The sequence below is a fragment of the Hemiscyllium ocellatum genome, unplaced genomic scaffold, assembly GCF_020745735.1.
Source record: "Hemiscyllium ocellatum isolate sHemOce1 unplaced genomic scaffold, sHemOce1.pat.X.cur. scaffold_696_pat_ctg1, whole genome shotgun sequence".
NCBI classification, from domain to species: domain Eukaryota; kingdom Metazoa; phylum Chordata; class Chondrichthyes; order Orectolobiformes; family Hemiscylliidae; genus Hemiscyllium; species Hemiscyllium ocellatum.
Genome location: NW_026869178.1, coordinates 128434 through 144161, shown reverse-complemented (window position 1 = coordinate 144161; position 15728 = coordinate 128434). Strand labels below are relative to the sequence as shown.

The 15728-nt window shown below is 55.3% G+C and overlaps 1 protein-coding gene across 1 annotated transcript in view; it reads left to right on the top strand.

Moving 5' to 3' along the window:
* Positions 1-15728, top strand: part of LOC132814148 (tyrosine-protein phosphatase non-receptor type 18-like) — a 49815-nt gene that overhangs the window by 9945 nt on the left and 24142 nt on the right. Inside the window, exons 3-4 of the mRNA XM_060823389.1 lie at positions 10220-10328; positions 13311-13387. Of these exons, the coding sequence (XP_060679372.1) occupies positions 10220-10328; positions 13311-13387 (186 nt within the window). The remainder of the gene's footprint in view (positions 1-10219; positions 10329-13310; positions 13388-15728) is intronic.

Sequence of the window (15728 nt, the reverse complement as noted above, 5' to 3'; positions counted from 1 at the left end):
AGTGAGTGAGTGAGTGGCTGGGTGAGGGTGAGTGTGAGGTGGGTGAGGGTGAGTGTGGGGCTGGGTGAGGGTGAGTGAGCGTGGGGCTGGGTGAGGGTGAGGGTGAGCGTGGGGCTGGGTGAGGGTGAGCGTGGGGCTGGGTGAGGGTGGGTGTGAGGTGGGTGAGGGTGAGGGTGAGCGTGGCTGGGTGAGGGTGGGTGTGAGGTGGGTGAGGGTGGGTGTGAGGTGGGTGAGGGTGAGGGTGAGCGTGGCTGGGTGAGGGTGAGGGTGGGTGATGAGTGAATACCGGGGGATCACTGTGGCTGCACTGCAGCAAGCCCGGTGAGCAAGGCTGGAGGCTGTTGTGTGCTCACTTCCTCATTCTCACTGCCTGATCATTCATTAACGCAGTGAACAACGGGACTCTGACCCCAACAGGCACGGGCGCTGTGCCAACACCAGTCTCTCTGACCCCAACAGGCCCCAGGGCTGTGCCAACACCAGTCTCTCTGACCCCAACAGGCACGGGGGCTGTGCCAACACCAGTCTCTCTGACCCCAACAGGCACGGGCGCTGTGCCAACACCAGTCTCTCTGACCCCAACAGGCACGGGGGCTGTGCCAACACCAGTCTCTCTGACCCCAACAGGCACGGGCGCCGTGCCAACACCAGTCTCTCTGACCCCAACAGGCACGGGGGCTGTGCCAACACCAGTCTCTCTGACCCCAACAGGCACGGGCGCTGTGCCAACACCAGTCTCTCTGACCCCAACAGGCCCCAGGGCTGTGCCAACACCAGTCTCTCCATCTCTCCTTTGTCCTGCTGTTTGACATCATTGTCAAAATACCTGTGTGAGTGTGTGTGTGTGTATGTGTATGTGTTTGGATGTGTGCGTGGCTGACTGTGTGTGACCGCGTGTCTGACTATGTGTGTGTCTTTCTATCTGCCTGTGTGTGTCTGCCTATCAGTCTGAGTGTGTGCGTGTGTGTGTTTCTGGCTGTGTCTGTATTGTGTGTGTGTGTGTGTGTGTGTGTGTGTGTGTGTGTGTGTGTGTGTGTGTGTGTGTGAGAGAGACAGTGTGTTTGCACGTGTGTGTGGTGCTTCCTGTGTGTCTGAGTGAGTGTGCATGCGTATGTGCGTGTCTGTGTGTGTGTGTGTGTGGGGAGGTGGGACAACCCTCCTCACCGTCAACCAGCAAGCGCCAGGCTTGTCCTCCCCCACTCCTGCCCACCGTCCCAAATGCGTGTGTCTGAGGGGACTGACCTGCTGGTCCCTGCCCCTGTTGGCTGGGCCTGGCCCAGTGTGGGACAGAGGTCAAGCAGTTGCAGGACGCTGTACAACAACAGAGAGCCTTCTTTTGTGCCGTTGGCATTGGAACTTGCCAGAGGCATTGCTCAGACAGAATCTGACCCGGTGCAGTCCCTGTCAGGAGATACCGAGCAGGCAGGGAGCAAACGGAAGGGCTTGGACCTTAAACAGGGCACCCTAAAGAAGGGGGGACAGCAGCGAGAGCTAGATACCGAAACAGAGAGGTCGGGAGACAGAGAGGCTTAAGGAGGAGGGATCCAGAGAGTAGAGCCCCCTCCTGGCAGCTGAGGGTACAGCCAGTAGGGGGCTGGAGGAGGGGACGGGGATAGGGAGGGGGTGTAGGGGGCTGGAGGAGGGGACGGGGATAGGGAGGGGGTGTAGGGGGCTGGAGGAGGGGACGGGGATAGGGAGGGGGTGTAGGGGGCTGGAGGAGGGGACGGGGATAGGGAGGGGGTGTAGGGGGCTGGAGGAGGGGACAGAGATAGGGAGGGGGGTGTAGGGGGCTGGAGGAGGGGACGGGGATAGGGAGGGGGTGTAGGGAGCTGGAGGAGGGGACGGAGATAGGGAGGGTGTGTAGGGGGCTGGAGGAGGGGACGGAGATAGGGAGGGGGTGTAGGGGGACGGAGATAGGGAGGGGGTGTAGGGGGCTGGAGGAGGGGACGGAGATAGGGAGGGGGTGTAGGGGGCTGGAGGAGGGGACGGAGATAGGGAGGGGGCGTAGGGGCTGGAGGAGGGGACGGAGATAGGGAGGGTGTGTAGGGGGCTGGAGGAGGGGACGGAGATAGGGAGGGGGTGTAGGGGGACGGAGATAGGGAGGGGGTGTAGGGGGACGGAGGGGGGGACGGAGATAGGGAGGGGGTGTAGGGGGCTGGAGGAGGGGACGGAGATAGGGAGGGGGCGTAGGGGCTGGAGGAGGGGACGGAGATAGGGAGGGGGCGTAGGGGCTGGAGGAGGGGTCGGAGATAGGGAGGGGGCGTAGGGGCTGGAGGAGGGGACGGGGATAGGGAGGGGGCTGGAGGAGGGGACGGGGATAGGGAGGGGGTGTAGGGGCTGGAGGAGGGGACGGAGATAGGGAGGGGGTGTAGGGGCTGGAGGAGGGGTCGGAGATAGGGAGGGGGCGTAGGGGCTGGAGGAGGGGACAGAGATAGGGAGGGGGCGTAGGGGCTGGAGGAGGGGACGGAGATAGGGAGGGGGCGTAGGGGCTGGAGGAGGGGACGGAGATAGGGAGGGGGCATAGGGGCTGGAGGAGGGGACGGGGATAGGGAGGGGGCGTAGGGGCTGGAGGAGGGGACGGGGATAGGGAGGGGGTGTAGGGGGCTGGAGGAGGGGACGGGGATAGGGAGGGGGCTGGAGGAGGGGACGGGGATAGGGAGGGGGTGTAGGGGCTGGAGGAGGGGACGGGGATAGGGAGGGGGCTGGAGGAGGGGACGGGGATAGGGAGGGGGTGTAGGGGCTGGAGGAGGATTGGAGATAGTGAGGGGGTGTAGGGGCTGGAGGAGGGGCTGGAGGAGGGGTCGGAGATAGGGAGGGGGTGTAGGGGCTGGAGGAGGGGACGGAGATAGGGAGGGGGTGTAGGGGCTGGAGGAGGGGATGGAGATAGGGAGGGGGTGTAGGGGCTGGAGGAGGGGACGGGGATAGGGAGGGGGTGTAGGGGCTGGAGGAGGGGACGGGGATAGGGAGGGGGTGTAGGTGCTGACAGAAGATGTTGGGATGGGTCCGATTCTGGAGCAGCGTGTGAGTTGGAGAAGCAGGGTCTTGTCAGGCAGGAGCACCTACTCCTGGAGTCTGGCAGCACAGCACAGCACAGCACCGGGCTGGCGTTGACTGCAGATCCTGGAGCCTGGCTTTCTGACTCTGGTGTGGATTTGTTACTCGAGGCTGACTCTGTGCTCCCGAGTCCGGTGTATGTCTGAATCATTGACGATGAGAGTTGGGCGGAAAGTCAGGTTTGCTGTTTCTGTATTTGGACGCTATCTGACCCGAGGCTCCTGAGACATTTTTGTGCTCAGTTTCCGAGTGAGACCCCAAGTTCTGGCCCACAGCACAGAACCACAGCTTCTGAAAGGGACTGGGTGCTGGCTATTTGAGACAGGCGATACAATGGAGTGGAATGTGCAGTCTGCGGTCTTTTCTCAGTGTTGTTCCGTGTTCACTATCTTGGGCTGATTAATGTGGCTGGTTCAGCTCGTCACAACTCTCTGTGATCCCCCGATAAGCTGTTCCTGCCTGATAATGGTCAACATTCACAACAATGGAACGTCAGAGATATCTCCCCTGCTGGACATCTCTGTAACAGAGAAAACCACACACTCACACTCTCTCTCTCTCTCTCTCTCTCTCTCTCTCTCTCACACACACACACATTCACCCACACTCTTAACTTCCACATACACACCCACTCTCTCTCGCTCTGGCGTGCACGTGAACACACTCTCTCTCTCTCTCTTACATACTTTCTCAAACTCTCACATGCTTTCTCTCTCACTCTCCCTCACAGAATCAGAGAATCCCCACAGTGTGGAAACAGGCCATTTGGCCCATGGAGTTCACATCAACTCTCCCAAGACTATCCTACCAAGACCCATCCCCTCACCCTGTCCCTGTCCACTTGCAATTCCCATGGCTAAGGCACCTAACCTGCACATTCCTGAATGCTACAGGTAATTTAGCACGGCCAATCCACCCTAACCTGCACATTCCTGAATGCTACAGGTAATTTAGCACGGCCAATCCACCCTAACCTGCACATCGCTGAATGCTACAGGTAATTTAGCACGGCCAATCCACCCTAACCTGCACATTCCTGAATGCTACAGGTAATTTAGCACGGCCAATCCACCCTAACCTGCACATTCCTGAATGCTACAGGTAATTTAGCACGGCCAATCCACCCTAACCTGCACATTCCTGAATGCTACAGGTAATTTAGCACGGCCAATCCACCCTAACCTGCACATTCCTGAATGCTACAGGTAATTTAGCACGGCCAATCCACCCTAACCTGCACATTCCTGAATGCTACAGGTAATTTAGCACGGCCAATCCACCCTAACCTGCACATTCCTGAATGCTACAGGTAATTTAGCACGGCCAATCCACCCTAACCTGCACATTCCTGAATGCTACAGGTAATTTAGCACGGCCAATCCACCCTAACCTGCACATTCCTGAATGCTACAGGTAATATAGCACGGTCAATCCACCCTAACCTGCACATCCCTGAATGCTTCAGATAATTTAGCACGGTCAATCCACCCTAACCTGCACATTCCTGAATACTACAGGTAATTTAGCAAGGTCAATCCACCCTAACCTGCACATTCCTGAATACTACAGGTAATTTAGCATGGCCAATCCACCCGAATCTGCACATTCCTGAATGCTATAGGCAATTTAGCACGGCCAATCCACCCAAACCTGCACATCCCTGGGCACTTTGGGACAATTTAACACGGCCAATCCACCCTAACCTGCACATCTTTGGACTGAGAGAGTGTTATAACGTTGGATAGAGTAATTGTAGATTGGGGGGCTGGAAGTTATAATTTGGCATTTCTAAAATTATAACATGCTTGCGGGAAAGCTTTGCGTGGTCCCTTTGAAAGATCGTGTGGTTTTTCTGTGCTTAGAGATTTGAAGTGTATACGTGTGAGTAGCAACTTGAAGGTTTGCAAGTACACAGAGAGCCCGAACTGAAGCATTTGTATCGAAAGGTCGTACGATTAGGAGGCCAAGCTGCAGGTTTTACTCAGAATTTAAATTTAGCCAATCAATTAGAACTAGGCACTTAGACACCAAAAACCTATTAAATTTCAATCTGATGGTTTTGACAGCACAGGACTAATCCTATTGTAAGAAATATTGATATGTTGAGGGTATAAAGGAAGGGAGCAGTTGGACAAAAACCCCAGAGCTAGCTGCCATCCACCAGAGCGGAAGGCCTCCACACTCCAGAGAGAATTGCAGACTCTCTCAGCCTCGTCTATGTCTCCGGCAAAACACCAACGAAATACCAACAGCAGAGAAGGTATTCCTGGCAGAAGAGTCGACGGAGAAGGCACAGAATGTTCTGGAAGACTGCCTGTAATTTTGAGATACTAGCTTCTTTTTAATATTAAGTTAAAAAATCAAACAACACCAGGTTTATTTGGAAGCACTAGATTTATTTAGTATGAGTGGGACTCGTATTTATTGGAACAGCACGACATTAGAACCTTGCTTTCATAGTTAGTAGTTCCAAGGAATTTATTCGGTTTGTTACTGGTTTAGTTAATTTGTTCAGTGTTTAGAGTTGGACAAATATACTGTTAGATGTTGGTTTTGAAGTGAGTGTCAGGGATTTACTTTACTTAACCGCTAGAAGTTGCTGAAAAGCAGGTTACACCCCCCTTTCACACTCCTTTCACAGATTACAGGGGAGGTGTTCCTCTCCGGGTGTTTGGGTTTTAGTTTCCAGACAAGGAGGGACCATCACTGCTTTGAGGGCTCGCCTGGGATTGGGACAGATTCGGGGTCGGGAAGGTCCCAACAGGTTTAAACAGACTTTGGGGCCATGTCCTAAAACTTGAAGGAAAACTTCAGCGATAAGTGGAAGATCTAATTCGTTTCGGTTGCTTGTGGGCGCAGTCAGAAATGGCTCTTCACACTTGTGAAGAGATTCTGGGGGGGGGGGGGTGTTGAAGATGTTTCCTGAGTTGGCCAAGAAAAGCAGCAGAAAGTGACACTTGCTGGGTTAGCATGCAGGCTGTAACCGGGTTTAACTCGGGACCGTAGCAGAGCTGACATTGCGACCGAGTTCGCCACGCCGCAGAGAAACAGTCAAGTCCATCGGAGTTTGGGAAAATAAAAATAAATTTGCAAATGCAGCAATTGGAGTGCGAAAGTGCACTGAAAAAAAAAATGGAAATGAAACCGTTTGAATTACACTTAAAAGCAGAGGAAAGGGAAAGAATCGCTCTGGCCGGACAAGGAGAACGGGGTGGTCGGAGTTGGAAATGAAGAAGTGAGGACTTGAAGCGAAACGACAGAAGTGAAAGTGCGCAGCAAGAAACAAACTCATCGTAGCCCCCAGCCTGGTACGTCCAGACCTGACCAAGACTCCATGCGAAAGCTGTCGAAGCCCTTTCCGTTACCTTTGAGGAACTGGCTGATCAGACGAGCTGCCCAGAGACCGCGTGGGTCACTTCGATTGGGAGGCAGGGCTGGTGGGGCCTTGGCAGTGCTGTCAGAGGGGGATACGCAGAAGGAAAGGCTGGTTGGACAAACTGGTACCCGCTGAAGCACAGACCTTCTATCCTGGGGAATTCGCCGTCCGAACTGTGGCTCGGTGCTATTCCGAAATCCATCGGGACACGACAGGATGGTGTTAAGAAAGCAGATAGGAGCTGGTTGTTAATGACAAGGCTTGGCAAGTTGGTGCTAAATTCGATGTCAGTCATTCGGGTCAGAGCCGAACACGATAATGGACCAAAACAAATGGGATCACCATTTGGTCTATTTCCACCAATTGTTAACACTAAGCAGCGGTGTCCTTCATTAGCTGACAGTGGGAGCAATGGGGAAAAAACAATTGGCTCTTCCAGGAATGCCGTTTGTTCTTGGGAACGATCCAGCGGGATCACACACGAGAGCGATGGCCACCGTAGCGGAAAAGCCAAAAAAAAAACCCACCAGGAGAGCCGAGGAGTTGAAAGAGAAGTATCCCGGGACTTTTCCAGGCTCTGCGGGTGACAAGGTCCCGCGGCCGTACGTCAAACTGCGGAGGGGAAAGCAACAGGGAAGGGCGATGGGGTTGAGGAGCAGTGAGCTGGCAGTCTGTGCTGATGAGGTGGGAAAGGAGCAGGAGGATCAGGCAGAGGTGTTCCCCTTCGGAGAGACGAATGGAGCCACCCCCAAAAAAAGGTCAGAGCAGGACTGAGCAGAGTCGACAGGACGTTGGGACCAAACTTTAGTCGCGTAGTGGGACCGTTGACGGATTTGTCCACAAAGACCCTGAGATTTCGGGGGACAGAACAACGCCAGGCGCCATTTGAGAACGTCGAGGCAGAGTTAACCACCGCAGCAGGCGAACTTGGTTGGCACCCTCCAAAGTCACCGTCGACACATCAGTGTTTGCGTTTGTGTTGTTACAGGAGGACAATTCTGAAATTCAAAAATAAAACTCAATATTCACCAGAACAAAAGGGTTAGATTAGATTAGACTTACAGTGTGGAAACAGGCCCTCCGGCCCAACAAGTCCACACCGACCCGCCGAAGCGCAACCCACCCACACCCCTACATTTACCCCTTACCTAACACTACGGGCAATTTAGCACGGCCAATTCACCTGACCCGCACATCTTTGGACTGTGGGAGGAAACCGGAGCACCCGGAGGAAACCCACGCAGACACGGGGAGAACGTGCAAACTCCACACAGTCAGTCGCCTGAGTCGGGAATTGAACCCAGGTCCCTGGCGCTGTGAGGCAGCAGTGCTAACCACTGTACCACCGTGCCGCCCTTGAATTCTGAAATTCAAAAATAAAACTCAATATTCACCAGAACAAAAGGGTTTATTGAGTTTGGTACTGACCTGACCACACTTTAATAGTTACGCTGCAAGCAATGCATCAGAGACTATTCAAACTGGAATCCCTACAACATGAAAAACAGGCCCTTCAGCCCAACAGGTCCACACCCACACTCCGAAGAGTAACCCACTCAGACCCACTCCCCTACGCTATATTTACCCCTGACTCATGCAACTAACCTGTACATCCCTGGGCACTAGGGGGACAATTTAGCACGGCCAATCCACCCTAACCTGCACATCCCTGGGCACTACGGGGACAATTTAGCACGGCCAATCCACCCTAACCTGCACATCCCTGGGCACTACGGGGACAATTTAGCACGGCCAATACACCCTAACCTGCACATCCCTGGGTACTACAGGGACAATTTAGCACGGCCAATCCACCCTAACCTGCACATCCCTGGGTACTACGGGGACAATTTAGCATGGCCAATCCACCCTAACCTGCACATCCTTGGGCACTACGGGGACAATTTAGCACGGCCAATCCACCCTAACCTGTACATCCCTGGGCAGCATGGGGACAATTTAGCACGGCCAATCGACCCTAACCTGCACATCCCTGGGCACTACGGGGACAACTTAGCACGGACAATTCACGCCAACCTGTTTATCTTTAGACTGTGTTAGGAAACCGGAGCACCCGGAGGAAACCCACAAAGACACAGGGGGGAGAATGCACAAACTCCACACAGTCGCCTGAGGCTGGTATCGAACTCAGGTCCCTGGTGCCGTGAGGCAGCGGTGCTAACTACTGAGCCACCGTGTTGCCCCAACGTTGTATACCAACATTTCCGGAAAGATTTAAAGACAAGTACACCAGTGTGTTGAGTTGGAGTCTCATGTGACAAGCATTTGAGTTACAGATTGTGCATGTTGCAGGTTGTGAAAATATTATCACGGATGATTTATAGCGAGTTTTTAAAAAATGCTTATGAAAGATAGAAACTGTAGTGTTGAGTGTTGTATACATTTAGAATTAGTATAAAATGTGTAACTCTAGATCAATGAGCTATGGATCTAGTAATATAATGGAGTTAAGGTTATATATAAAAACCATCTTTTCATCATAATGGTTCATCTTTTTTTCTCAAGGGGTCAGGTGTAACCAAGTTGGGTGGAGTAATTGTAGATTGGGAGGCAGGAATTTAGAATTTGGTGTTTTTAACATTGGAATATGCTCAGGGGAAAGCTTTGCGTGGTCCCTTTGAAAGATCATGTGCTTTTTTGTGCTTAGAGAGTTGAAGTGTATACCTGTGAGTAGCGACTTGAAGGTTTGCAAGTACACAGAGAGCCCGAACCGAAGCATTTGTATCGAAAGGTCGTACGATTAGCAGGCCAAGCTGCAGGTTTTACCAAGAGCAAAGGCTTTTGAATTTAGCCAATCAACTAGAACTGGGCACTTAGATACCAAAAACCAATTAAATTTCAATCTGATGGTTTTGACAACACAGGACCAGTCCTATTGTAAGAAATATTGATATGGGTGAGGGTATAAAGGAAGGGGGCAGTTGGACAAAAAAACCCTGAGCAGGCAGCCATTCACCAGAGCGAAAGGCCCTCCATTTCTTTCTCTCTCTCTCTCTCTCTGTCTCTCTCAAGAATTGCGGAGTTTCTCAGCCTCCTCTGTCTTTGAGAAACCACCGAAGAAATAACAACAGGACCAACAGCAGAGAAGAATCGATAGAGAAGGCATCGAAGCTTCTGGAAGACACATGACTGGGCTGTAATTTTGAGATACTAAATACTTTTAGCTGAGTGGGACTTGTACTTATTGGAACAGCACACCATTAGAACCTTGCTTTAATAGTTAGTAGTTACAAAGAATTGTTACTGGTTTAGTTGATTTGTTTAGTGTTTAGAGTTGGACAAATATACTGTTACTTGTTGGTTTTGAAGTGAGTGTCAGGGATTTACTTTATTTAACAGCGAGAAGTTGCTGAAAAGCAGGTTACACCCCTTATCACTCTCCTTTTACAGATCACGGGGGGAGGCGTTCATCTCTGGGTGTTAGTTCTTAGGGAGTGGGGCCAACCTTCGATTCATAACAGGGGAGAATCCGGAGCACCCAGAGGAAACCCATGCAGTCACGGTTTCGGAGGGGGGTGGTGGGAGCGGATGATGAATGTGCAAACTCCACACAGACACAGTCGCCCGAGGCTGGAATCGGAGCCGGGTTCCTGGCGCCGTGAGCCAGCGGTGCCCCGTCCCCCCTCGCGCTCTGTCACGCAATCGCGACCTGTCAATCTCTCTCCGGCCCCTGCCCACGTCGCTCTCTCAGGCCCGGCTCTGTCCCTCAGTACGCTGCGGACTCCGCGGAGACTAACCCTTTGTGTTTCTCTCTCTCTCTCTCGGCAGAGCATGAAGAGGAGTCTGGCTTCAGTCAGTGACCAGTCGGAACTGAGCACTGAGGCTGGGAGCGCGAGAAGCAACATGAAGAAGAATCGATACAAAGATATCCTGCCATGTAAGGCCCTCGCGCTTGGTTGAGGCTGGAAGGTGGTTTTGAACTGGGTGCTAGATGAAGGTACAGCAAATGGGGGGACCACAGCAAGCAGTGGGAGGAGTTTCTGCTCCCTGCAGGTCTGTTGTTGACCAAGGGCTGAGGGAGGGGGGTCCCATAAGGTGTCCCTGAACCGCTGCCCCTTCCCTCCCCGGGTGGTACACCGAGACCCCCTGCGCAGCACCCCCCCTGTGAGGGAGGGTTCTGACCCCGGCGATGCTGCAGGAACAGCCGACACCGTTCCCGGCCCCGAGATGGTGGGGTCTCCGAGAGGAACGTGCAGGGGGTGGCGGTGCCCCACCCCCCTGCGACTGCTGCCCCCCCCTCCCTGGGGTGGCGGGGTTTGGAAGGTGCTGTGGGAGGAGCCTCGGTGGCTTCTGTCTTGTTGGAGATGGTAACTCCCAGGATATTGACAGTGGAGGGAATTCAGTGATGGTAGGTTGGCGAGCGAGGGAGCCGGGGTTTACTAAGGAAGGTGTGTCTCTTGTCAAGAGGAAGGAGAAGGCGTAGGATGGGATGTGAAGGCTCTGTTCGGGCACCTAAGAGTTACAGGTTAGCCTAAAGAGAGAGCTACGATGAGCCAGGAGGGGACAGGAGAACTCGTTGGCAGGTAGGCTCAAGGGAAAACCTGAAAGCTTTCTATCGGTATATCAGGAATAAAAGAATGACTAGTGTAAGATTAGGGCCAATCAAGGACTGTAGGGGGAAGTTGTGCGTGGAGTCTGAGGAGATAGGAGAAGTGCTAAATGACTATTTTTTTGTCAATATTCACACAGGAAAAAGACAATGTTGTCGAGAGTACTGAGATACTGGCGACTAGGCTAGATGGGATTGAGGTTCACAAGGAGGAGGTGTTAGCAATTCTGGAAAGTGTGAAAACAGTTAAGTCCCCAGGGCTGGATGGGATTTATCCGAGGATTCTCTGGGAAGCCAGGGAGAAGATTACAGAGCCTTTGGCTTTGATCTTTATGTCCTCATTGTCTACGGGAATAGTGCCAGAAGACTGGAGGATAGCAAATGTTGTCCCCTTCTTCAAGAAGGGGAGTAGAGACAACCCTGGCAATTATAGACCAGTGAGCCTTACTTCGGTTGTAGGTAAAGTGTTGGAGAAGGTTATAAGAGATAGGATTTATAATCATCTCGGGAGGAATAATTTGATTTAGGGATAGTCAACACAGTTTTGTGAAGGGTAGGTTGTGCCTCACTAACCTTATTGAGTTCTTTGAGAAGGTGACCAAACAGGTGGATGAGGGTAAAGCGGTGGATGTGGTGTATATGGGTTTCAGTCAGGTGTTTGATAAGGTTCCCCACGGTAGGCTACTGCACCAAACACGGAGGTATGGGATTGTGGGAGATTTAGCGGTTGGGATCAGAAATTGGCTCACTGAAAGAAGACAGTGGGTGGGGGTTGATGGGAAATGTCCATCCTGGAGCCCAGTTCCCAGAGGGGTACCACAGGGTCTGTTCTGGGGCCACTGCTGTTGGTCATTTTTATAAATGACCTGGATGAGGGTGTGGAAGGATGGGTTAGTAAATTTGCGGGTGACGCTAAGGTCGGTGGAGTTGTGGATAGTGCGGAAGGATGTTGTGGGTTACAGAGGGACATCGATAAGCTGCAGAGCTGGGCTGGGAGGTGGCAGATGGAGTTTAATGTGGAAAAGTGTGAGGTGATTCACTTTGGAAGGAGTAACAGGAATGCAGAGTCCTGGGCTAATGGTAGGATTCTTGGCAGTGTAGATGAGCAGAGAGATCTCGGTGTCCATGTACATAGATCCCTGAAAGTTGCCGCCCAGTTTGATAGGAAGGCGTACGGTGTGTTAGCGTTTATCAGGAGAGGGATTGAGTTTCGGAGCCACGGGGTCATGCTGCAGCTGTACAAAACTCTGGTGCGGCCGCACTTGGGAGTATTGTGTACAGTTCTGGTCACCGCATTATAGGGAGGATGTGGAAGCTTTGGAAAGGGTTCAGAGGAGATTTCCCGGGATGCTGCCTGGTACGGAGGGAAGGTCTTATGGGGAAAGGCTGAGGGACTTGAGGCTGTTTCCATTAGAGAGAAGGAGGTTGAGAGGTGACTTAATTGAGACGTATCAGATAATCCGAGGGTTAGATAGGGTGGGCAGGGAGAGGCTTTTCCCTCGGATGGTGATGGCTAGCACGAGGGGACACAGCTTTAAACTGAGGGGGGGTGATAGATACAGGACAGAGGGCAGAGGGAGTTTCTTTACTCAGAGAGTAGGAGGGGGCGTGGAACACACTGTCTGTAACAGGAGTAGACTCGCCAACTTTAGGGGCATTTAAATGGGCATTGGATAGGCATAGGGAGGAGAATGGAATAGGGTAGGAGAGAGGGGCTTCAGATTGGTTTCACAGGTCAGCACAACATCGAGGGGCCGAAGGGCCTGTATTGTGCTGTTATGTTGTATAGAACACCATTGAACGTCAAGGGGGCGATGGTTAGAACTCTCTCTCTTGTTGGAGATGGTGACCCCCAGGATGTTGATAGTGGGGGGAGGGGGATTCAGTGATGGTAATACCATTGGGTGTCCCTGAGAATATCTGCAGTGTTGATGTTGCCCAGGCCTTAGTGCATTTGAATAGCAGCCTGTGCTGCAGTCCCTGTGGGGCAGCGAACGTTACTGAACGTTAGCGAATATCGCCCCCCCCGACCCCCTCCCCCCGAACCTGTGACCTTACGTTGCATCGCCCACACCCGATCGCGAGGCAGTGCTTGAACTGAGCAATGCCACGGGGCGGTGCTTTCGCAGCTTGCTGGGCCCTGACCCCGGTGGCAGGGAGCGATCCCCGGTGTACCACAGCCACCCCCCCCCCCCGCCGCCCTCCCGATGGTTCAGGGTTCCGGGTCGGATTGGGGAGGGGTGGCAGCTGGGTGGGTCCGGATTAATCCCCCTCTCTCACCGGCACGGGGATGGTGTGCTCCTCTTTCAGACGACCAGACGCGAGTGCCTCTGACGCTGCTGCTGCAGGAAGGCTATTCCGACTACATCAACGCCAACTTCATCCGGGTAAGGCCCAGCACGATGCACACGCCTGCTTCCCATCGGGAGCTCCATCCCCCCTGGGGAGTCCCAATGGGACGGAACGTTGCGGGAATCGGTGGCGCCAACCAACCCGGTGAAGGGGAAGGGGGTGAGCAGGAGGTGACAAGACCCACTGAGTCCTCTCAGCCATTTAGGGCACGGCACTGCGGTCTCAGCCTCACTCCGGCCCAGCCCCAACTCACTCCACATCCTACTGCAAACGGACAAAACCTACTCAGCTGAAAGGGCATGGTGGATGGAGACTAGGATTCAGCAAGGAGGGGGACGCAGTGCTGAGGAAGGGTCAGTGCTGAGGGAGCGGGTGCTGTGGGAGGGTCAGTGCTGAGGGAGCGGGTGCTGCGGGAGGGTCAGTGCTGAGGGAGTGGGTGCTGCGGGAGGGTCAGTGCTGAGGGAGTGGGCGCTGTGGGAGGGTCAGTGCTGAGGGAGCGGGTGCTGTGGGAGGGTCAGTGCTGAGGGAGTGGGTGCTGTGGGAGGGTCAGTGCTGAGGGAGCGGGTGCTGCGGGAGGGTCAGTGCTGTGGGAGGGTCAGTGCTGTGGGAGGGTCAGTGCTGTGGGAGGGTCAGTGCTGAGGAAGGGTCAGTGCTGAGGGAGCGGGTGCTGTGGGAGGGTCAGTGCTGAGGGAGCGGGTGCTGCGGGAGGGTCAGTGCTGAGGGAGTGGGTGCTGCGGGAGGGTCAGTGCTGAGGGAGTGGGCGCTGCGGGAGGGTCAGTGCTGAGGGAGCGGGTGCTGTGGGAGGGTCAGTGCTGAGGGAGTGGGTGCTGTGGGAGGGTCAGTGCTGAGGGAGCGGGTGCTGCGGGAGGGTCAGTGCTGTGGGAGGGTCAGTGCTGAGGAAGGGTCAGTGCTGAGGGAGCGGGTGCTGTGGGAGGGTCAGTGCTGAGGGAGCGGGTGCTGCGGGAGGGTCAGTGCTGAGGGAGCGGGTGCTGCGGGAGGGTCAGTGCTGAGGGAGTGGGCGCTGTGGGAGGGTCAGTGCTGAGGGAGCGGGTGCTGTGGGAGGGTCAGTGCTGAGGGAGCGGGTGCTGTGGGAGGGTCAGTGCTGAGGGAGTGGGTGCTGTGGGAGGGTCAGTGCTGAGGGAGCGGGTGCTGCGGGAGGGTCAGTGCTGTGGGAGGGTCAGTGCTGTGGGAGGGTCAGTGCTGTGGGAGGGTCAGTGCTGTGGGAGGGTCAGTGCTGAGGAAGGGTCAGTGCTGAGGGAGCGGGTGCTGTGGGAGGGTCAGTGCTGAGGGAGCGGGTGCTGCGGGAGGGTCAGTGCTGAGGGAGTGGGTGCTGCGGGAGGGTCAGTGCTGAGGGAGTGGGCGCTGCGGGAGGGTCAGTGCTGAGGGAGCGGGTGCTGTGGGAGGGTCAGTGCTGAGGGAGTGGGTGCTGTGGGAGGGTCAGTGCTGAGGGAGCGGGTGCTGCGGGAGGGTCAGTGCTGTGGGAGGGTCAGTGCTGAGGAAGGGTCAGTGCTGAGGGAGCGGGTGCTGTGGGAGGGTCAGTGCTGAGGGAGCGGGTGCTGCGGGAGGGTCAGTGCTGAGGGAGTGGATGCTGCGGGAGGGTCAGTGCTGAGGGAGCGGGCGCTGTGGGAGGGTCAGTGCTGAGGGAGCGGGTGCTGTGGGAGGGTCAGTGCTGAGGGAGCGGGTGCTGTGGGAGGGTCAGTGCTGAGGGAGCGGGTGCTGTGGGAGGGTCAGTGCTGAGGGAGGGGGCGCTGTGGGAGGGTCAGTGCTGAGGGAGCGGGCGCTGTGGGAGGGTCAGTGCTGAGGGAGCGGGCGCTGTGGGAGGGTCAGCGCTGAGGGAGCGGGTGCTGTGGGAGGGTCAGTGCTGAGGGAGGGGGCGCTGTGGGAGGGTCAGTGCTGAGGGAGCGGGCGCTGTGGGAGGGTCAGTGCTGAGGGAGGGGCGCTGTGGGAGGGTCAGTGCTGAGGGAGCGGGCGCTGTGGGAGGGTCAGTGCTGAGGGAGCGGGCGCTGTGGGAGGGTCAGCGCTGAGGGAGTGGGCGCTGTGGGAGGGTCAGCGCTGAGGGAGGGGGCGCTGTGGGAGGGTCAGTGCTGAGGGAGCGGGTGCTGTGGGAGGGTCAGTGCTGAGGGAGCGGGTGCTGTGGGAGGGTCAGTGCTGAGGGAGCGGGTGCTGTGGGAGGGTCAGTGCTGAGGGAGCGGGTGCTGTGGGAGGGTCAGTGCTGAGGGAGTGGGTACTGTGGGAGGGTCAGTGCTGAGGGAGCGGGTGCTGTGGGAGGGTCAGTGCTGAGGGAGCAGGCGCTGTGGGAGGGTCAGTGCTGAGGGAGCGGGTGCTGTGGGAGGGTCAGTGCTGAGGGAGCAGGCGCTGTGGAAGGGTCATTGCTGT